The sequence below is a fragment of the Eleutherodactylus coqui genome, chromosome 10 (assembly GCF_035609145.1).
Source record: "Eleutherodactylus coqui strain aEleCoq1 chromosome 10, aEleCoq1.hap1, whole genome shotgun sequence".
NCBI classification, from domain to species: domain Eukaryota; kingdom Metazoa; phylum Chordata; class Amphibia; order Anura; family Eleutherodactylidae; genus Eleutherodactylus; species Eleutherodactylus coqui.
Window position 1 is genome coordinate 24,737,701 of NC_089846.1, and position 21,383 is coordinate 24,759,083.

At 45.1% G+C, this 21,383-nt stretch overlaps 1 protein-coding gene across 5 annotated transcripts in view; it reads left to right on the forward strand.

Annotated features, from left to right (window-relative positions):
* Positions 1–21,383, forward strand: part of IKBKG (inhibitor of nuclear factor kappa B kinase regulatory subunit gamma) — a 41,058-nt gene that overhangs the window by 16,191 nt on the left and 3,484 nt on the right. Inside the window, exons 4-14 of one of the 5 annotated variants that reach the window (XM_066580622.1) lie at positions 1,521–1,634; positions 3,291–3,383; positions 3,466–3,527; positions 3,606–3,659; positions 4,570–4,672; positions 9,648–9,766; positions 12,046–12,186; positions 20,435–20,528; positions 20,596–20,745; positions 20,823–20,956; positions 21,029–21,087. In XM_066580622.1, the coding sequence (XP_066436719.1) occupies positions 1,521–1,634; positions 3,291–3,383; positions 3,466–3,527; positions 3,606–3,659; positions 4,570–4,672; positions 9,648–9,766; positions 12,046–12,186; positions 20,435–20,528; positions 20,596–20,745; positions 20,823–20,956; positions 21,029–21,087 (1,123 nt within the window). The remainder of the gene's footprint in view (positions 1–1,520; positions 1,635–3,290; positions 3,384–3,465; positions 3,528–3,605; positions 3,660–4,569; positions 4,673–9,647; positions 9,767–12,045; positions 12,187–20,434; positions 20,529–20,595; positions 20,746–20,822; positions 20,957–21,028; positions 21,088–21,383) is intronic. The other 4 variants (XM_066580623.1, XM_066580624.1, XM_066580625.1 and 1 more) reach the window with 4 other exon arrangements.

Sequence of the window (21,383 nt, forward strand, 5' to 3'; positions counted from 1 at the left end):
ACCCTGCGCCGTATCCTGTCTGATAAAGTCAAGCAGCGACTGACCAACTTCATTGACTTCTAATAAGCTCTGTCAAGGTTCTGTACACTGATACAAAAATGTACCAGTGTATACCAGCATGGTGGAGGTCAGGGCTACAAGAGTCTATGGATACATTCGGCATGTGAGCTAGGAGCATTTCTCCGTACGTGTGCTGAATGTACGCTGTATAGACTTTTTATCATTAGTTTTCATCCATATTTTTGTAATTCTACAAATGTGTGCCGATACCATCCCACCTTAAATGTTTTGCTGCACGCCCTTCTGTGTAATGCTGAGGCTAAAGGTGGCCATACACAGACTGAAGTAGGTTCATGCTCGAACAATTGCCTGGCGAATGATGGTTACACGGACACCGCCATGTACATTTTAGTCCATATTGGCCGTTACGGTTGTTCATACTGGCTGCACATGTTCAATATCACCGGGTGATCAACAAATCCTCTTTCACAAAATGATCATTTACGTAACGGCCAACTGCAACAATGAAATGCTAGCAACCATTGAAAATTCTAAATGCGACCGACTTCTTTCCAGTGATAGTGTGTCATCTGTCGGCCAAAATTATCGTATCAACCATTTCACTCAACGAACAAACCTTTTGGCTGAGATTGTCTATTTCGATCAACTTTAGACTGTGTATGGCCACCGTTTAAAGAGTACCTCTACTTAAAAAAAAAACAAAAAAACTTGACGTGTCGGAGGGACTATTAAAAGTTTGATCAGTGGGGGTTATTATTTGTCAGCTACTCTCTGCTGATGGAGACGGATGCATAGATGATCGCTCAAAAGATGGCTTTTGAGCGATCATTTAGCATAAAACTACTGCTTGGTACTAATGCCGATTAGTAATAATTAGTAATGTGTGAGCCGCCAGGAGCTGTATTCAGGGAACAGACCACCCGCTGTTCGCTGAATACATTCCCTTTGTTCTGCCATGGGGCTGACAGCTGAGACAATGTAATCAGCGCAGAATCGGGCAGAACACCGCATGCGGTCCTTCTTATCAGCCGTTCTACTGAACGATGGATTTCATGCCAAACTGAAATCCACCGTTCGGCAGAAAAGTAAAAGATGGGCACATTTATGATGGCTTTTGAGCGATATTCGTGGTCTAAATGGGCCTTAAGTCTATGCTCACATCCTCAGTTGCCAAGAGTAACCAACGGGCAACAATGATAGCCAAAGGGCACAGCGATTCGGTAAGCGCTGCAGCCGTTTCATTTCAACGAACAGTGGGAGTCTCGGCATTTGGGCCCCTACTGATCAAGTCTATTGACACGCCAAAAGTTGTTTTTTATATATATATATATGTGTAGTTACTCTTTAAGACAAAAGTGGTGTCATTGCTAGCTTTCCCTTGTTGGGGTTGTTGCTGCTTTCCTTGGTGCTCTCTGTTCAGCTCTAGCCGTGTCGCTCTCTCTCCTCTGCCTCATTTCTCGGCTTGGCCCCTGCCTGACTGCTGTGCTGTGTGTCTCTAGGCTAATAGCAGCCCTGGGAGCTCTATGTCCTCCTGTGAAACTCTGACCCAAAGTATGTGCGAAACAGTGAGAGAGACCGCACGAAATCACGTGGGGCCACCCCGAGCTGAGCAGGTGAGACCAAGTCTTCGTGTCTGTCACGCGTCTGTTGAGATACAGCTGGAGCTGTCATCTCTCCTGACATCTGTTCAAGTAAATGCCTGAATTCCTAGTAAAGCTTTTTTTTTTTTTTGCATTGTACCGTTCCTCTGATACTCCTCCTGTAAAGTTAGATTAACATGACAACCGAGTGTTACTATTTGCTTTGGGGGGCTGTTTTTACACACTGACACTGTGCAGTTCACTACTCTCTATTCAGAAGGAGAATTGTAATGCCCAGTTGGAAGCTTATAAATAAATTGACAGGAAGAATAACTGAGAAACAGCACAATGCAGGGTTCTATGGGAAGATGCTCCAGAATTACTTCATGGAAAATGCAAGTATTTACCAACACCGATATATTGGGAAAGGTGACCATCCTTTTAACAGTAAAGGGAGTTGTGCCAACTTGAACGCATTTTCCTCTGCACAGGCTAGGAAATAAATCTCTGACTTATGGAGGTCTAACTGCTGGGGCCCCACCAATGATCCCTGAATGTGTGGAGCTGTGGTCGAGCATGCATATTGTCGCTCTATTAAAGGGGTATTCCTTACCCGGTGCATCCCTGAAGTTTGTGAACAGTGACTACCCATGCATGCCACCTCCCTGTAAGGAGAATTTATGTGTTTACCAAGGAGAAGACAATCCTAGATCTCGTGTAGAAGCCTGGGCCCATAGGAGAAATACAAATCACGCCAGCCTTGTTGCGATATCAAATGATTTCTAATGTATTCAAAGTTGTATGTGGTTTGTATACCATAAATGACATCACAGGAAAAGTACATACCTCCAAAATTAATAAGAATATATGATAGGGTACAACTAAAATGTTTAACATGAGTTACATGTGGGAAGGTATGCAAGGTAGAGTTTCTCTAGATCGGTGGGGGTCCCAGCATCCGAGTCATGTCAATCAGCAAGTTACCACCTATGGAATACTCCTTTAACTGCAATGAGACTCTGGAGATTGCTGGCCACTTGTATCTGTCTGTCTCCAGCAGTCCTATTGAAATGAATTAAGCAGCAAGCTTGCATGCTCGACCACAGCACCATTCTTTAGGTTGATCAGAGGTAACCATTCTCATGATTAGTCGATTTCCCTCCCCATAAATAAGATAGGTGTCTACTATCCTGTTGAGGGGGGGAAATACATTTTAAAATTGGCACATCTCCTTCAAGAAGTAAATGCAGTGTCTAGTCACTTGTGTACATTGCTGTCTTAAAGGGGCTGTATGACATTACAATAAAAGGTGTGCTTTCTTTCCCAAAAAAACATCATTCTTGTCCATTTGGTAGAGTCAGGTATTCAGACTCAACCCCATTAAAGTAAATGCAATACCACACTTTTGCCTATGGACAAGAGTGGAGCTGTTTCTTAGAAAGATGGTGCAGACCATTTTTTTACTAGGCTCACACAATCCGCTAATTCATGATTGTGTCTAGACAGGGCTGCTACAATCCTGTTAGATGATAGAAGTCCTTCTGCCTCGTTCAGTGACAGGACGTTGAACCGAGTAGCATAGTTTAGTGTTTGCCGCTTTTGATTATTTTTTGTATGTTTTCTCTCCCCTTGATATTCATGGATGTGGTTCCCTTCTGTCACGTTCTTCTGCTGAATGATATCATAAAGGAAGTGCAGAGGTTGATGGAAACAAACCTGAAACTGGAAAAAGATAAAAATCGGATAACTGACTCTGCAGCTACCAATGGGGTCAGAATGCGGGTGAGGGATCAGAAGTTGTTGTTGCTGGTGGCCATCTTGCTCTCCTCCATGATCTAATGACTTCTATGTATTATTGTTGCAGGAAGAGCCTGAAGTCAGGAAGACACCGACAGAAGTAGACATCCTACAGGGAGCAGATGACAGGTAAGTGTCCAGCGTTGGTGGTTTTACTTCTGCAGCGTAGCCTCATATTGTGTATAACTCCTAATCTGTTTGTTTCAGAAATGCAAGAGTTGAGCAAGAACTGCTGAAGAAGCTACAGGAGGCAGCAGGACAGTGCGTATACTCTGCAAGCACTCTGGGGGTCTATACAGGGTGTAGTGCTTCAGTCATAGTAGCCGTCCCACAGGACTGATGGCCATTTACACGTAACAATTATCGATCAAAATACGTTCAAATGAGCAATAGACGTTTATATGTAAATGCTGCCATTGTGCACTTTTCGTCTGAACGATGATTTTAAGGTGAACTTAAAATCCATCATTCAGCCGCAGAGAGATGAAGTATCGCTCAGTAGACCACATGCTGTGTTCTCCACGGGAGACAGGAGATTACATTGTATTCTGCCGGCAGCCACAATGGGAACAGTGCAGCTGTTTGCACAGCAGGGCGTGTGATTAGTCATGCTGGGCTCTGCAGACACCTCCTGGGGGCCCATTTACATGCAAATGAAGATGATAAAGTGTTAATGGACACTAATGTCCATTAACACTTTATGCCAAAAGAACGCTAACATTTTCAATCATTTGAAAGATTATCTTTGCGTGTAAACGGGCCTTTAGAGAGATGCGTAGAGCATCCATGCCTTCCTTTTAAAGTATGCTATTGTTATTACAATATCGGACACCAGTATTGAGATTTTAGCGCTGGTTCAGTCTTTTTTAGTATAGCAAATGAATCCATCTGCTGTTTAGCAATGACAGCTAATGTGGTGAATCATGCTGACCAGCATAGGGGGGTCAGTTCCCATACAGCTCATGATAATGCCAATTCCAGTAGAAATGGTGGGCACAGACTTTGGCTGAGGCTTGCTGGAGGATGGTGCAGGTTGTTAGAATATATGGCAAACTGGTAAATGAAACTGTGGGAGGAAATGGGGGATTAGGGTAGAAAGAAGTTTCACCAACTTTTCTCATTTGTTGCTATGACCAGTATAGAGCTGATAACAGAATTATTTTTGCTGCAGGAATGCTCAGCTTCAAGAACATATGAAAGAGTTGGAAGAGCAGGTTTCACGTCTGACATGTCACATGACGGAGCAGGCGGAGGAAGCCCAGCGGAAATTGCAGGTGCAAATCATTATATGGTTCTATGACTAATTCTGTAATCCTCTGGTCCACTTGGGTATTTGAGGTCGTGTGTTGTGTGTGTTAATCCCCGAACAGCAAATGGCTCTATTATAGCCTATGAGGCTATATGTATTAATGTTATATGGATGGGTTGTTTTTTTTTCACATAGACCAATGGTCTGTGTGAAACTCATGGCATGTCCTATTCCTGCCTATTTCACAGATGAGAATTAGGACATGCCAATGTATGTTAATATGCAAAGTGCATGTATATCAGGCAGGACATATCCAGTAGGGTTATGACTTTTTTCAAGTTTGAAAGCCTATGGTGGCAAACGATGACTTTTAGCATATAACTCTCAAACGCGAGGGAGAGGAAAGGGGAGGCAACAGCATGGTGGCCTCAGCGTTAGATTTGTCCCATCCAGCCGGCATCTTCTTCTGTGCCTTTAAAGCAGAGCAGGAGCGGTCAAAAAGACCGCTTCCGGCTCTGCTCCGTCCGTCAGGCACTTCCGAGGTGAACGGACGGACTGCCCACAGCAAGCACGTCACAAGCAGTGCTTGCTGTGGGCGGCCCGTCCGTCCTGCTGAACTCTGGAGTGCTGCGCATGCGCAGTGGAGACGCAGCCCGTCCTGACTCCTGTCAGAGGGCACCTCTCCACTGCGCATGCGCGCGATCCCGGAGCGGCGCGGCTCGTGCAGACAGAAGAGGAGGAACAGCGCCTGCTGGGAGATGACCCCCCCCCCCCCGATGTCAACAACAACAGAAGAACAGGTAAGTATTATCTTTTTATGCTTTAGCAGCCATTAAACTATTGGTTCCCTGGGTCCATTAGGCACACCAGGGAACAATGGCTGCTAAAGCATAAAAACATTATTTGTGTCAGAACCCCTTTAACAAAAGGTTGCAAAAGTAAAGGCCCATATACACCCAACGATTATCGCTCAAAAGATGGCTTTTGAGCGATAATTATTGTGTCTAAATGTGCCCATTTTTCAGTTTTCTGCCGAACAACGGTTTTTAGTTCTGCTTGAAAACCATTCTTCCACAGAACAGCTGATAAGCAGGACAGCAGGCTGTGTCTACTGTCCATGGTGCTGAATTCCCCATGGGGAGCCTGTGGCTGAACATTGGAGATAATTACAGAGCTGATACCTCCTGCTGAGTTCTGCAACAACTCCCAGAAGCTCATTTGTATGCAAATGAAGCTGATAATGTACTAATAGCAATTAGTGGCTATTAGTACTTTATGCAAAACAATCGCTGATCTTTCAATCTTTTGAAAGATTATAGCCTGGTTTAGACCCAATGATTATCACTCAAAAGATGTCTTTAGAGTGACTTTTTTGAGCGATAATCGTGTGCCTTTACAGCGCAAGTTGATTGCTCAAGCGTTAAGTGATCACTTTGCGCTCCGAGCAGGGTATGCAGAAGACAAGCGGGGCCGCTTGTCTTCTGCATCCAGCTGTTCTCTGCTCAGAGTGCCTGACTATTAATACAGCTGAGTGCTCCGAGCGGGGTATGCAGAACAAAGCTGGACCGCTGTGAACACAGCTGGACCAATACTATCAGCTGTATCCCGCTGTGAATTCCTGAAAAGGCTCATTGTTCTCTTTCAGCATGCACGATGTCAGTGCAGTTAGACACAACGATTATCACTCAAAAGATGGTTTTTAGTGAATTCTGAGCGAGCGAGTGTGTGTGTGTGTGTGTGTGTGTGTGTGTGTGTGTGTGTGTGTGTGTGTGTGTGTGTGTGTGTGTGTGTGTGTGTGTGTGTGTGTGTGTGTGTGTGTGTGTGTGTGTGTGTGTGTGTGTGTGTGTAAATGGGCCTTAAGTGGTACTAACGAAAAACAGCTGGAGGATCAATTTTGTACTAGGTCACTATGACTGTATAAATAGAAAATGTTAAGAGGCTCTTGGAAGCAAAGATGGTCGGAGATTCACCAATCTGTGAAAAGCTGCATCTAAAAATTGTGGATCAATTTCAGAAAAAATGTTTTTCAGCGTACAACTGTGAAGACTTTAAATATCCCACCATCTACAGTACATATCATCAAAAGATTCATGTGCACAAGGGACAAGGCTGACAGTCAATATCCGATGCTCAAGATCTACCGCATTAAAAATGGGGATGATTCTGTAATGCAAATCACTACATGGGCTCAGAAATGCTTCCAGAAATCATTGTCGGTGAACACTAGTCACAGAGTGCAGGATAGTCTAAGACATTCTGAATAACCCTTCACAGAGTAGACTATTACTAAATGATTGCTTTATTAAATACGATTAAAAGAACACACTTAAGGGCACAGACAGACCCTAGGAGGCACCCTCAATGAGGGCACAGACAGACCCTAGGAGGCTCCCTCAATGAGGGCACAGACAGACCCGAGGAGGCTCCCTCAATGAGGGCACAGACAGACCCGAGGAGGCTCCCTCAAAGAGGGCACAGACAGACCCTAGGAGGCACCCTCAATGAGGGCACAGACAGACCCTAGGAGGCACCCTCAATGAGGGCACAGACAGACCCTAGGAGGCACCCTCAATGAGGGCACAGACAGACCCTAGGAGGCACCCTCAATGAGGGCACAGACAGACCCGAGGAGGCTCCCTCAATGAGGGCACAGACAGACCCGAGGAGGCACCCTCAATGAGGGCACAGACAGACCCGAGGAGGCTCCCTCAATGAGGGCACAGACAGACCCGAGGAGGCTCCCTCAATGAGGGCACAGACAGACCCGAGGAGGCTCCCTCAATGAGGGCACAGACAGACCCGAGGAGGCTCCCTCAATGAGGGCACAGACAGACCCGAGGAGGCTCCCTCAATGAGGGCACAGACAGACCCGAGGAGGCTCCCTCAATGAGGGCACAGACAGACCCGAGGAGGCTCCCTCAATGAGGGCACAGACAGACCCGAGGAGGCTCCCTCAATGAGGGCACAGACAGACCCGAGGAGGCTCCCTCAATGAGGGCACAGACAGACCCGAGGAGGCTCCCTCAATGAGGGCACAGACAGACCCGAGGAGGCTCCCTCAATGAGGGCACAGACAGACCCGAGGAGGCTCCCTCAATGAGGGCACAGACAGACCCGAGGAGGCTCCCTCAATGAGGGCACAGACAGACCCGAGGAGGCTCCCTCAATGAGGGCACAGACAGACCCGAGGAGGCTCCCTCAATGAGGGCACAGACAGACCCGAGGAGGCTCCCTCAATGAGGATGGACAACAACAAACTTGGTACACACTCAGACATAAACATATATAAAATCAATGACTAGAAGACCAGTAAGTTGTGTACACTGATGGCTCCCTTAACGGGATTCAGTATTATATTTTAATAAGAGACGAGTCTTTATGGACCCTACTGATTAACGATGGGTTCTGGTTCCTCTAATGCCTAGACCCTTAAAGATACTGGCTTTCCCTCAATTGTAGGTCGACTCATGGTCTAGGTTTAATACGGTGGCTCAGACAATTTAAGCTAAACATACTTGACGCGTTTCACCAATAATTTTGCGGGTCTTCAGAAGGTTAACGAGCTATAGAGTGTTGTGTAAGCCAAAGAAAACGGGTAATTTAAAGCCTGAGTGTAGGCATAGCAGTCGCCAAAGGTCCTGCAGCAGTTACTGACTTGCGAATAACAGTGCATGCAGGAGCTTGTGGCGAATGTGTTGAGTGTCTAGTATGGGTGGATGCCCATGGGTACAAAGTCTCTCTGCTGGAGAACAATTTTCTGCTAATTCATTGTGAAGCAAAACTTCAGGTTTATAACTCAATAAATTGATAAGGCCAGACGTGTGACCAATCGATGCTGTATACATTTATTGAGTTATAAACCTGAAGTTTTGCTTCACAATGAATTAGCAGAAAATCCTAGGGTCTGTCTGTGCCCTTGTGTGCATTGTCGGTGAACACAATCCACAAGTACAAGGTATAGTGAGATGGCTTCTTCTTCACACCATGCATCAACACAATCCAGAAACGCCAACATCTTCTCTGGGCCAAACTATTTTTGCAAACCGCGGGCACCGTGTCCTGCGGACTTAGGAGGAGATGAACCATCCAGCTTATTCTCAGCGCACAGTTCTAAAACCTGCACCTCTGATGGTATGGGGCTGTATTAATGCCTATGGCATGGGCAGCTTACACATCCTGAAAGGCACTGTCAATGCTGAGCAGCATATAGAGGTTTTAGAACAACATATGCTCCCATCCAGACAATGTCTCCCTCAGACATATTTCAGCAAGACTAGGCTAAACCACATACTGCATCCATTACAACAGCATGGCTGTGCAGAACAATAGTCCGGTAGCTGAAGGGCCGCCTGCAGTCTAGACCTTCCACCAATGTAAAACAATTGGCGCATTATGAAATCAACAGTCCTGGATCTTCCTTGTTGGATTTTTTTTTTTTTTTTTTTTTAACAGCTAGAATGGGACAACCTCCACATCAGACAACAAGAATATTTTGAACTCGCCCAGGCACTCTAGGGGACAGTGCAGGGGATAGTACAGGACAACAGAGGGCTACTATAACTTCTTTCATTTCTCTTCCATGGCAGGAGCAGCAGAGCTCTTTAACAGTGCCTCTCGTGTACTGTGGGAGGAAGCTGATTGGTGGAGGCGGGGTAGTTCTTGCCGGTGCTCACCACCAATCGGCGGTGGTGGTGAGCTCCAGTGGGGGAGGAGAAGGAACTGCTTTCCTCCCCTGCTGTGGAGTGGACGTGCAGTCATGCCGGCTAATTTGAATTTTGGCACATTCGCTTTATAGGATGGACTGACTCTCCCCTCCCCCCAACCTCTACTGTGGGGGTAAAAAAAAAGTGCATCTTATAAAGTCAAAAATATGGTCTTTTGAAACAGAAATATTAAATTTATCACACGCCTTTAGAATATACTAAGTTTATTGAGACCATAGAAGACTTTTACAGTTTGTTAGAGACCGTTTGTAGTTATTCATCTTTACCTTTTTATAGATCCTGACTGAGGAGAAGATGTCCCTAAAAGCCCAGGTGACATCCCTGCTGGGGGAGCTGCGTGAGAGCCAACAGAGTCTGGAGGTTTGCAAGCAGGAGAAAAGAAAGGTGGAGGAAAAGTAAGGAACTAATGGGGGAGTCGTGCTAATTTCTTTAGTCTTATAAAGGGCCATTAAGTACATGCATTAGATGGTCATATGGCAGTTTACAATGTAATGCCACATTGAAAAGAGTTGTTCTGGACTCATATTGATTATCTCATTTAATATCATATTGATGAGAGGGCGACTCTCCCACCTCCATTAGCTGTTTGAAGTGGCCGTGGTGCTTGGGTAATCACGGTGGCCGGGGTTCTAGCAAAAGTCTCATGGGCTCAAGTACAAAAGTTCAGCTTGGGGCCCCTTTTTGCATGCCTTCCCCTTTAACCCCCCAGCTACTTTGCATAGTTACCAGCTGTGGTCTGCCGTCTAAAAAATAATTATTATTATTTGGGCAGCATATGCAAAAGACTAATTTTGGAAAAATGCTCCTCAAAATGCTTTCAAGTCCTTTTCTAAAGATTTTGCGCCTTATGATACAGTACAAACTCCTTTTGCTTCTGCTAACCTGTCTACAAGGTGTTTACACATGACAGCTTCTCTGATTGGTACCAGAAAAGAATGAAGTGGCAGCATCCATTAGTGCAAGAATATTTCTCCAGTCTTTATTCTCCTATAGCAAGCTCGACAAAGACCTCATTGCAGGTCGAAACGTCGCTGTAAATTCTTGTTATAGTAGAATAAAGATTGGAGAAATATTCTTGCACCACTTGATGCTGCAACTTCATTCTTTTTTGGTATAACTTTTTGGACTTGGTCCGTCTCCTGGTGGCTGTTGCATCTTAAAGGATTCCTACCCCTGTGTGGTTTCTGATGTGCCGCTGGTGATTTCTTTACAGCTTCTCTGATTGGTGTCATCAACTTTCACTTATTTTTCTCTGTCCGGCCCAGACCACTGTGAAGATTCTTAAAGCTGTGACTTGAGTCTGTGCATTCTTCCCCTAACCTTATTGCCCATCAGTGTCTCCCAGAGTAAAAGTGCCCCTTCTTGTGCCTCACAAAATACTACTCACACTAACAATTCCTTTGTATTGATCACTGCAAGAAATAGTACCTCCTTTCTGCCCCCACACTGTAATAACACTTCTTTATGCCCCACATAGTAGTAATTCCCCTCAGAAAAGTAATAACGCCTCTTTAAAGAAGTTGTTACATTTTTTTCTTTTAAATTCATATATAAAAAAATAATCTTATATTTGACTCTTACGGCTCCCCGCAACTCCAGTGCTGCTGCTTCATTCTCCACCAGGTCTGTCTTGACAACCTGCAGTTGGCCTGTTTATGGGATGTAGCAGGCTGCTGCAGCCAATCACAGACCTCCGTGCTTGAACAGTGAGGTTTTTGATTAGCTGCAGCAGTCTGTCATGTCCTGTACACAGGCTGCTGCAGGCTGTCGATACATCGCCATAGGAGATACCTGAGGCTGTGGCACTGGAGCAGCAGTGGAGTCAGGAAGGGCAGGTCTACGATTATTTTTATACATAGGTAGCATGATAGATTGATTTTTAGTTTTTTTTATCTTGACAACTCCTTTAAAGTAACAGTGTCTCCATGTGCCCCTATAGAATGCTAGGACCCCATGTCCCTTCCCCATAATAAAAAAACAAACAACAATGTCTTACGTGTCCTATCAGGCCAAGCAGCAAGATCACCGTAACAAACTATTATTAGTTTATGCGGCCAGAGCATAGGATAACTCCTCCCCTTCTCCTAATCTCCATAGTGAACAGGAAGGGGAGGAGTCATCCTATTCTCTGGTTGCATTAACTGGGCAGCACTGCTGTTCGCGTAACAAGTCTATTGTGATTTTATGACTTGGACGGACAGGGGGCACAGTGGGAGCAGTACAGTGATTTCATGATGATGGGCCTCTGGGCCCCCCAAGCTTAGGGGTAAAGTCATAGTTGTGACTCCTAGTGCTATGCCATTGGCTGAGGCCTCTTCCTTGGGCCTGTGATGTCACGTTCATCTGCTCACATTGCCTTTTTGCAGCTCTGTCCTGTTCAAGTGAGTAGGATGTAGCACAACACCCGGCACCGCTGCTATGCAGTGTACGGCATTGTACTTTGGTATACAATGAAGAGATAGCAGCACTCGAGCAAGCACCATGGTCCCTCCAACAGTTGATTGATGCGGGTGCTGCTAGTTGGACTTCCACCAATGTAAGATATTGATGACCTATCCCAAGAATAATCAACCCCAAGATACAAGCTCATAGATAACCCTTTGAGAGAACATGGATGTAGCTGTGTGTGCATGTAAGATGCGTGTATTGTAACCCTCTGCCTCTCCTCTTACAGCCTGCGGAGCACCCAAGAGCAGCAGCGGGAATGGGAGGCTCAGATGAAGCAGCAGGTCCTCCAGCTGGATCAGCACCGACTGCAGGTGCAGAACCTGGAAGCCGCACTGAAGATGGAGAGACAGAATGCCAGAGAAGAGATGTAAGTATCTGCTGTACCATCCACTTGTTCTTCATGGATGCAGGAAACCTCCCCGGTTATAGATGTATGCTGGCCCCCAGTAATGTATAGTACGAGGATCTGATGCCTCAAAGGCCAGTGGCCTGTGGGGTAGAAAGATCCACCACAAAATACAAATGTCGATTCACCTTCAGAATCATCCCGCTGACATGAAAGGGGAGAAATTTACTGTAAAAATTCACAGCAGAAATATATTGATATTGATTTAACCCGTTAAGGACCAGACACTTTTTAGGGATTTTACCCATGTGGTGGTTTTACTGCCCTAATTTTTTATTTATTCATTTTTCTTCAGTTACAAAAATTTATTTTTGTAGTATTTTTATTTTTTTTCCATGACACACAGGGCTATTTTTATCTATCTAATCTGTTGATCGTTTTATTAGGGGGCAAAAAGCTAAAAAAAAATATATATATATTTTTTAAACTTTTTTTAAAAACTGTTATATTTATGGTAAAATTAAAGTATGGGTTCCTCATGTATTTTGTTTGTGGACGTTTTGAGATGGATAGAGACAGATACTTAGATGGTAAAAGTATTTACAAAAAAATAGTTCCTCCTTGACGTCCTATAAAACCTCTGGGGGACACTCATATTTTTATTTTTTATTTTAAATTTCATACTCTTCCACTGCAGCTGGGACATCAGTCACTAATGGAGCTAATGAAGGTCTGCTAGGACCCTGCAGCTCTACTGTAACAGAAGGCATCTGGCGGTCATGTGATCGCTGGATCGCATAGTAGAAGTATTACTTCCACTTTCGCTCTTTAGTACTTGGCTTTCATTGAGTGCTATGTAGCTTGAAAAGAAGAAAACCGCTTCTGCCTTCTCATGTGGGTCTTTGGCTCTGTCTGACAGCGGAGGTCCCGACCTGCTCCTGCTTGAGTAGAGGCTTTAATGCCAGGCTTTATTTTTTTGCTATCGGCAGGGATTAAATAGAGGTGTTAAAAGGCCATGCTGCATGTCGGGTGTCACGTGAAAAAAATAAAAAAAAATCTATCTCATGGCCGGTATTGTAATCCGTTGCAGTTTTTCTGATATCAAATCTGGAAGAAAAATCTGTTTCCGCATTGGGGATTCTGCACATAGGTTTTCCTATTGACAGCAGCTAAATCTGCATGCGGATCCGTGGCCTTACATTCACATAACCATAGCATAAACCCGCAGCTCGGTTTTTAGAGGTGGAGATCACATGCAAAATCCACAAGATTAAATTCGAACGCCGGTCATGGACAAGAGTGGCGCGGTTATGTTTTCTAATATCCTACAACCTAATATGCTATTCTAGTCGTCTTGCATAGGGTCCCTGTATGTAGATATATGAAATAATCGCTTTTTAAGCTACAATTTGCCCATATATGGCCGGAATCGTGCATTAAAGGGGTTGTCCGAGTTACTTTTTTTTTCTTGCTGCCTATGGCTAAACCGATTGAAAGACCATTCTCGCTTCTCTGGGCTCTCCACATGTCTGGCGCCAACCTCCGTTCTCCATGCCAGGTCTGTGCTTACATGGTGTAGCAAGGGGGGTACTCTTGCCTCGGGATCGCTGACCTCTCATACCAGAAATGGCGCCCCACATGGGTAAACACGGCTCAGGACTAGCGTATCTCTTTGTCTGGCTCCTGCCAGCATTTATTCCACAGCACAGCATATCACATCACATCATGTCCATAAGCACCCCAACTTGGGTGGGAGTCCAGGGGTTTTCCCTGTTCGACTCTTGCCTTTTCAGGCCACCAGCCTGCAACACCTTCCTGTGCTGCGCTGGTCCTCTCTCAAGTGTTAAGGTTAGGGGCGTCACCCTGTCAACCTCTGGCCTTCTTGGTCTGCACCAGGGCTAGCAGCCCTCCCAGCTCCACTCAGCTGTCTCTCTGGCTCTCTCAGCCAAACACTCTCCCCCCCCTGTCTTTGGCAGGAACTGGCTTTTATCTGGTTCCTGCTCCACCCCTTGGTTAACCCTCGCACCAGGAGTCCTGTCTCTGGCCCTCTACAGGCCCCCCTGTGCACTGCACCGCTACAATAGCCAATCATAGATCTCAACAGCTGAACAAAAGATAATGGAGGTGGCGGGGTGCAGCGTACATCCGGGTTATACCTAGACCTATCTTTCATAGTTCATAAGACTGGATCAGTGAGGGGTCCTAGTGGCCAGACCACCGGCAAACAAGGGTGCCTGATCTCAATGGAGTAGTAGCCGCATATATCCAGCCAGTGTTCGTTATAGGAAATATGAGTGTATATATAAATGTGCGAGCTTGTTTCTATATCTGCAATGGAGGCTGACAATATAGACATAGTCACAGTCCTTGGTGAATATTTTGATATTGACTTTGTTTTCTTGCAATGGGAACAATTTATCAAAGTTTGGCCCATATAGCACAAATCTACACTTGTTCATAGCAGGCTTGAAGTTCATTTTCTAACATGGTCTAAGATGCATCAAATTTATGAAGAAGCGTGCACCACTTAATGGATTTGCCCCGTGAAAAGAGGTTCTGCCTTAACTGCTCCATGGGGGTCTAATTGTTGGAACCCCTATCGATCACCCGATTGGGGGCTGTCAACATCCCTGACTGACTGGATGGTCGGTCACACATGCACATTGCCCGTCTTATTTCAATAGGGCTCCAAGAGATAGCTGAGCACATGGGGTAAAGAAATCCCAGGACCAGCATCACTCCAGTCTATGGGTTGTGTCCGGTATTGCAGTATTGACTTGAAATTCACTGAGCTGCAGTATGAGACACAGCCCAGAGGGGCGCTATTTCTGGAAGGAAGCTGATATTTCTCTTACATTTTGTGCAACCTCTACTAGAATTTTGTATTTTTTGCTTACAGCTCAAAATGATTGCAAAATCTTTTACACGGGCAACAGCGATATTGCAGCTGTGTACTGTGGGCCATCGCTGCGTTTTCTCACTGCGATATCACAATTTTGTGTTGCTACAAAGACACACGACTTTGTAGTGCTTTTTTGCCAGGATTTTCAAAGGGGGGGGGGGGGGGCTTGAAATAATAATAATCTTTTTGTATAGCGCCAACTTATTCTGCAGCCCTTTCAGGCATGGATAAATGCAAAACAATACAACAATTACAATGTGAGGTACATTCGGGTTGAAACAAATGGATTGGGGGTGGTACAGGAGGTGCGGGTGGGGGGGGGGACATGGGGAACACAGGCAAAAGGGGATTTCGTGTGGAAATCCGTTATTAGAAGGCAAATGGGGAGGGGCGCCATAGGGAGGTCAGGAGATTTGGTATGCTTACCTGAAGAGGTGCGTTTTTAAGGCACGTCTGAAATTTCGTGCATTGGGAATTGTCCAGATGCCTTGGGGTAGAGCGTTCCAGAGGATGGGTGCTGCTCTGGTGAAGTCCTGTAGGCGAGTATGTGAGGTTTGTATTACAGGGGTGTTTAGTCTGAGTGTGTTAGCCGATCGGAGTGAGCGGGCTGGGTGGTGTACTGACAGTAGGGAGGTGATGTATGGTGGCGCAGCGCCATGCAGAGCTTTGTGGGTGATGTAGAGAAGTTTAAATTTAGTTCTGCAGTGGATGGGCAGCCAATGCAGCAACTGGCATAATGCAGAGGCGTCTGACTAACGGCTGGATAGAAAAATGAGCCTAGCTGCTGCATTCAGTATGGATTGGAGTGGAGCGAGTCTAGTACAGGGGAGGCCAATGAGTAGCGAGTTGCAGTAGTCAAGCCGGGGGTGGATAAGGACGACCACAAGTGTCTTTAGCGTGTCCGTGGTTAGGAACGGACGTATTTTAGCAATATTTCTGAAGTGCATGTGCCATGTTTGGGCCAGAGATTGGATATGGGGGGTAAATATTACAACACACACAGAGACACTTCTCCTCTGCAGGCAATTATTTGCAGTCTTCAATCAGCGCTTCCTGAATTGGAGGTTCCAAAACCCAGCCTTCAGGAAGCGCTGGCTCTAATTGGCTCAGCTGCAGTGCTCGAGAACCAATCAGAGCCAGTGCTTCCTGGAGACCAGAGTTTTTGAACGTCCAATTCAGGAAGCGCTGACTGAAGACTGCAAACAAGTGCCGAGGACCTGCGGAGGAGTGGACAGCACCTGTTAGGGGATTCATTGTGTTTTATCCTTTTTTAACCCCTTAATGACGCGGCCCTTTTTCTTTTTTCATTTTCGTTTTTTCCTCCCCCCTTTAAAAAAAAATCGTAACTCCTTTATTTATCCATCGACGTTGCTGTATGAGGGCCTGTTTTTGCGGGACGAGTTGTATTTTTCAATGGTGCTATTTAAAGTACCATATAATGTACTGAAAAACTTGTAAAAAATTCTAAGTGGAGTAAAATGGAAAAAAAACAACAACATTTCGCCATCTTTTAGTGCGTTTTGTTTCTACGGCGCACAAACGGCAACAAAAACGACATGATAACTTTATTCTATGGCTAGGTACGATTACTACGATAACAAACTTGTATAGTTTTTTTTTTTTTTTTTCCCCCAAAGACATTTAATTTTTTTCAATTATTTTCTGCGGTCATTTTGTGCACGCAATAACTTTTTTTTATTTTTCTGTCGACATAGTTTAGCAAGGGCTCATTTTTTGCGGGATGTTCTGTAGTTTCTGATTGTACCAATTTGGAATACATACGGCTTTTTGATCGCTTTTTATTGCGTTTTTTTCTGGGAGACAGAGTAACTAAAAAGGTACATTTCTGGCATTTTCTTTTTTTTTTTTTTCGGACGACGTTCACTGTGCGGGAAAAATAATGCACTACTTTGATAGTTCATACTTTTACTGACTCGGCGATACCAAATACGTATTTTTAATTTATTTAGATTTTTTTAATAATAGATATGGCAAAATGGGGGTGATTTAAACTTTTGGAAAACTTTTTTTTTTTCAATTAAAAAAAACTTGATTTTTTTTGTTTTTTTTACATTACTTTAAAGTCATGCATTACGTCATACTGCTTTTTGACAGGCAGTCTATCAAGCCACCCCACAGGGATGGCTTGATAGGCAGTCTGTTAAGGCAGCCCTGGGGCCTTTCATTAGGCCCCCGGCTGCCATGACACCTGTGCGGCTCCCCCGATCTCACCGCTGGGGGGAGGGGGGGGCCGTGCAGGACCCCCGAACGATGTTCGGGGGATTTAAATGCCGCTGTCAGAATTGACAGTGGCATTTAAATGCTTAATAGCCGCGATCGGTCGCTCGCGGCTATTGCCTGCGAGTGTCAGCTGTTATAAACAGCTGACGCCCGCACTGTATGAAGAGAGGTTGCCACGCAACCTCTCTTCATACATACCCCGACGCTCCATGACGTACCGGTACATCGTTGGTCGTGAAGGGGTTAATGCAGCCGGGGCTTATTTCAGGGACAAACTGCAGGACTTTTTACTGTAAAAGTTGCACCGCACGAAAACCACTTTTTCATGCAATGCAACAGAAAGGAATGCTCCGTAGGGAAACACTGGCTACAAAACGTAGCAAATTGCAGCAATGTTCACCATGCCGAATTTTTTTTTTTTTTCTTTGCAATGTAGCGGCCTACAAAACATCACTAATGTGAAGGAACCCATAGGAAAGCACGGGCTTCACATACATTAGTTTTGTAGCATTGTCGCATCACGAGAAAAATCACACAATTTTGTCGCCCAAGTGAAAGTGGCCTAAAAGCCATGTGCCTCATTCATTCTCCCTCCAGCACCTGGTTGCCCCCTGGCCTTCACTTTCTGCTGCTGTCCTCACAGCAGGATGCATTGCTGTCCTGAAGTGAGCGGGTGATGTCCTCACTGCAGCAGGAAGTGGAGATCAATAGGCAAATGAGTGACTACCGTGAGGATGTTGCCTTTTTATGTTTTGCCACCCTCTTGTCTTGCCCCCTGCCTGGCTTACCTGAGATCCGCTCTACATGTGGCCCTCCTGTTGTTGCAGGGGATTCTGCTCCTCTTCTTCGGAGTCTGACGGCTCCTCTTGGATGTGCTGCTGCTCTCGCTGCAGCGCTCTCTTCTGTTGACGACCCATTGTCTTTCTGCCCAGATATTGAAGGGACAGAAAAATTAAAGCAACCCTCCGATCCAAGCCAAACAAATATGGCTGAGCTGCCTGTGTATCTGATGCACTGTGCATTACTATGCATCCTTAGGCTGGTTTCAGATGCGTATATGAAAACACACGTAATACGGATGTGTTCCAAAAAACAGAGCTGTATAAAGAATGCAAATACGGAGGCAAATAATGAATCATGGTGGATTTTTGAAAAACTGCTGTCAAAATTACAGCCGTGTGACTTGGATTTATATTGCCTTTATATTACACATCAATATGGTACAAAAATAGGCTCGTCTGAAAGTGGCCTTAATGTAAGCTACTACACCTGCGTGGATTGACTAATGCTGCCCATGTGAGTGGCACTGGCCTGGCAGAGCAGCATGTAGTGTCATAGACCACCACTGCACAGTGTGCATAGGGTAGTCAGAGAAGCACAGAGGCCATCTTTGTTTGTCCAGGCTTGGAGGGTGGCTTTTAACCCTTCCCAATCCAATTTGTATCCTGGTTTTCCTAGGGGGCTTACTCTTTTTCTGCTGTTATACAATGGCGCTATATGCTGGCTAAAGCCAGTACTGCATGAGGTGACACGTTGGATAGGCTCTGACAACAGAGAGGCTGGCAATGTACAGTAAGGGAACCCCAACGGACGTCTTCCAACATCGGAGCTGTACAGCCTTAAATCATAATGTCTTTAGATGTCAGACAGTGGATTGGAGAGGGTTAAGTTTGTTCATACAATAGTTCATTGCTGTAGATGTAGCCAAGTCTAACCCAGCGCTGATAACTGATTGTAATATATTACAGCAAAAGGTAGGAAAGTCTTTGCCACATTTTAACCCCTTCACGACCAATGACTTACCGGTACGTCATGTGGCCACGGGGTATGTATGAAAAGAGGTTGCGATGCAACCTCTCTTCATACAGTGCGGGCGTCAGCTGTTTATAACAGCTGACACCCGCGGGCAATAGCCGCGCGCGGCCGATCGCTGCTATTAACCATTTAAATGCCGCTGTCAATTCTGACAGCGGCATTTAAATCCGTACGCCTGCCCGTAATAGCATTACGTCATACTGCATCGCTTCAAAGTAATGTAAAAAAAAAAAATACGTTTTTTTTCATTGAAAAAAAAAAGTTGTAAAAGTTTAAATCACCCCCCTTTTGCCATATCTATTAAAAAATCTAAATAAATTAAAAATCTGTATTTGGTATCGCCGCATCCGTAGAAGTCCGAACTATCAAAGTAGCGCATTATTTTTCCCGCACGGTGAACGTCGTCCGAAAAAAAATACCAGAAATGCACTTTAGTTACCCTGTCTCCCCAAAAAAACGCAATAAAAAGCGATCAAAAAGTTGTATGTATTCCAAAATGGTACTATCAGAAACTACAGGACATCTCGCAAAAAATGAGACCTTGCTCAACTACTTCGACGGAAAAATAAAAGATCGCGCGCACAAAATGATGGCAGAAAATTGAAAAAAAATTTAATGTCTCTTTTTTTTTTATTTCAGAGTATAGTAAAAAAAAAAACTATACAAGTTTGGTATCTTAGTAATTGTACCGACCCATAGAATAAAAGGTATCATGTCGTTTTTGTTATTCCACGGGCAGGAGCCCGCAGCCGAGGACATTATTTTACCTGATTCGGGTCTACTGCGTCCTGGACGGAACTTCTTTCTTCTGCATGACGGATGTGTTCTGGCGCACATGTGCAGTAGAAGCTTTTTGTTTTCAAACTCCTGCTTTCACAGGGGATCCGTGGAATATTTAAAGGGGTTTTACCAGGATCACAATTTATAATTCAATAGGGAATAACTTGCTGACTAGTGAGAGTCTCACTGCTGAGACCCCCAGTGATTGAGAACAGGAGTTCCGTGACATTACTCAGCGATCGTTAGAGCAGCGCCTTGGCATGCCCCGTATAAATGGAGTGGTAGTGCTCCATTCACTTCTATGGGACAGAGATTTACGAGTACCTTGATCTCTGCCTGCCCCATGGCCCCCTGTGCTTGTCCAGTAGGTGACAGAGGGAACCTCCCTCCCTGTGTTAACTACTTAGATACAGCAATCCCCTGTATAATACAGCTGCCGCTTACAAGTAATGGCACAGGAATAAAATCAACTTTAATTTATGCATAAACACTTTGAAATTCAATTTCTCACAAAACCTTCTCTTGTCCTAGGAGGAAGTTAGCCCAACTCCAGTCTGCATACCACAAGTTATTTCAGGAATACGACGTCCACATCAAAAGCCTTCATCAGGAGAAGCAGATGACGGTAAGTAGGAGCAGACGCATTTTCCAAAGCTTGAGGCTCATTGACTTCTTGCTGCATTCCGTTTTAGAGCTGGGAAGTTCAGATTGATGAATTAAAACAGCAGCTCCAGGAGGCAGAAGAAGCTCTCGTAGCCAAGCAAGAACTTATAGATAAGCTGAAGGTGGAAACAGATGAGCAAAAAGGACTGAAGGAAACCGTTGATGTGCTCAAGGCCCAGGTAAGTGGGTGCAGATGTCTTACTATGGTCAACTCCTCCATCACTGTGAACTAAAGCTGAGGTTTCTTTCAACTCAGGCAGAAATATTTCGAGCGGACTTTCATGCAGAACGCGAAGCGCGGGCGAGACTTCATGCAGAGAAGCAGAAGCTGCAGGAACAGCTAGAGGAACTAATGCGAGAAAGGTTGAGGAATGAATCTGAAGGGACCAGGTCTGTCTGTGTCCCGCTTCTTGTTGGCTATGCTTCGTTATCTCCTCCTATTAATGCAGTCTGTTTTTACAGGGCTAGGATGGAAGAGATGAGGAACAGACATTCTGACACTTTACGACAAAGCATGCCCGGTAAGTGGCAATATGTATCGGATAGACTACATCTGTACCCGCAACCGATATTGCTGCAACTGCCAGGAGGGGAGAGGACTCAGATTTCAACTGTTTAACCCTTTGCAATCCAATTTTGGATTTAGATTTTCCTAGGGGGCTCTTTCTGCCATTATACAATGGCGCCATCTGCTGGCTAGAGCCAGTTCTGCGGTATGGGACATGCTGCCCGACAACAGAGCGGCCAGTAATATGCAGTAAGAATACCCTGCCGGATGTCTTCCGACATCGGAGCTGTACAGCTTTCAATTAGAATG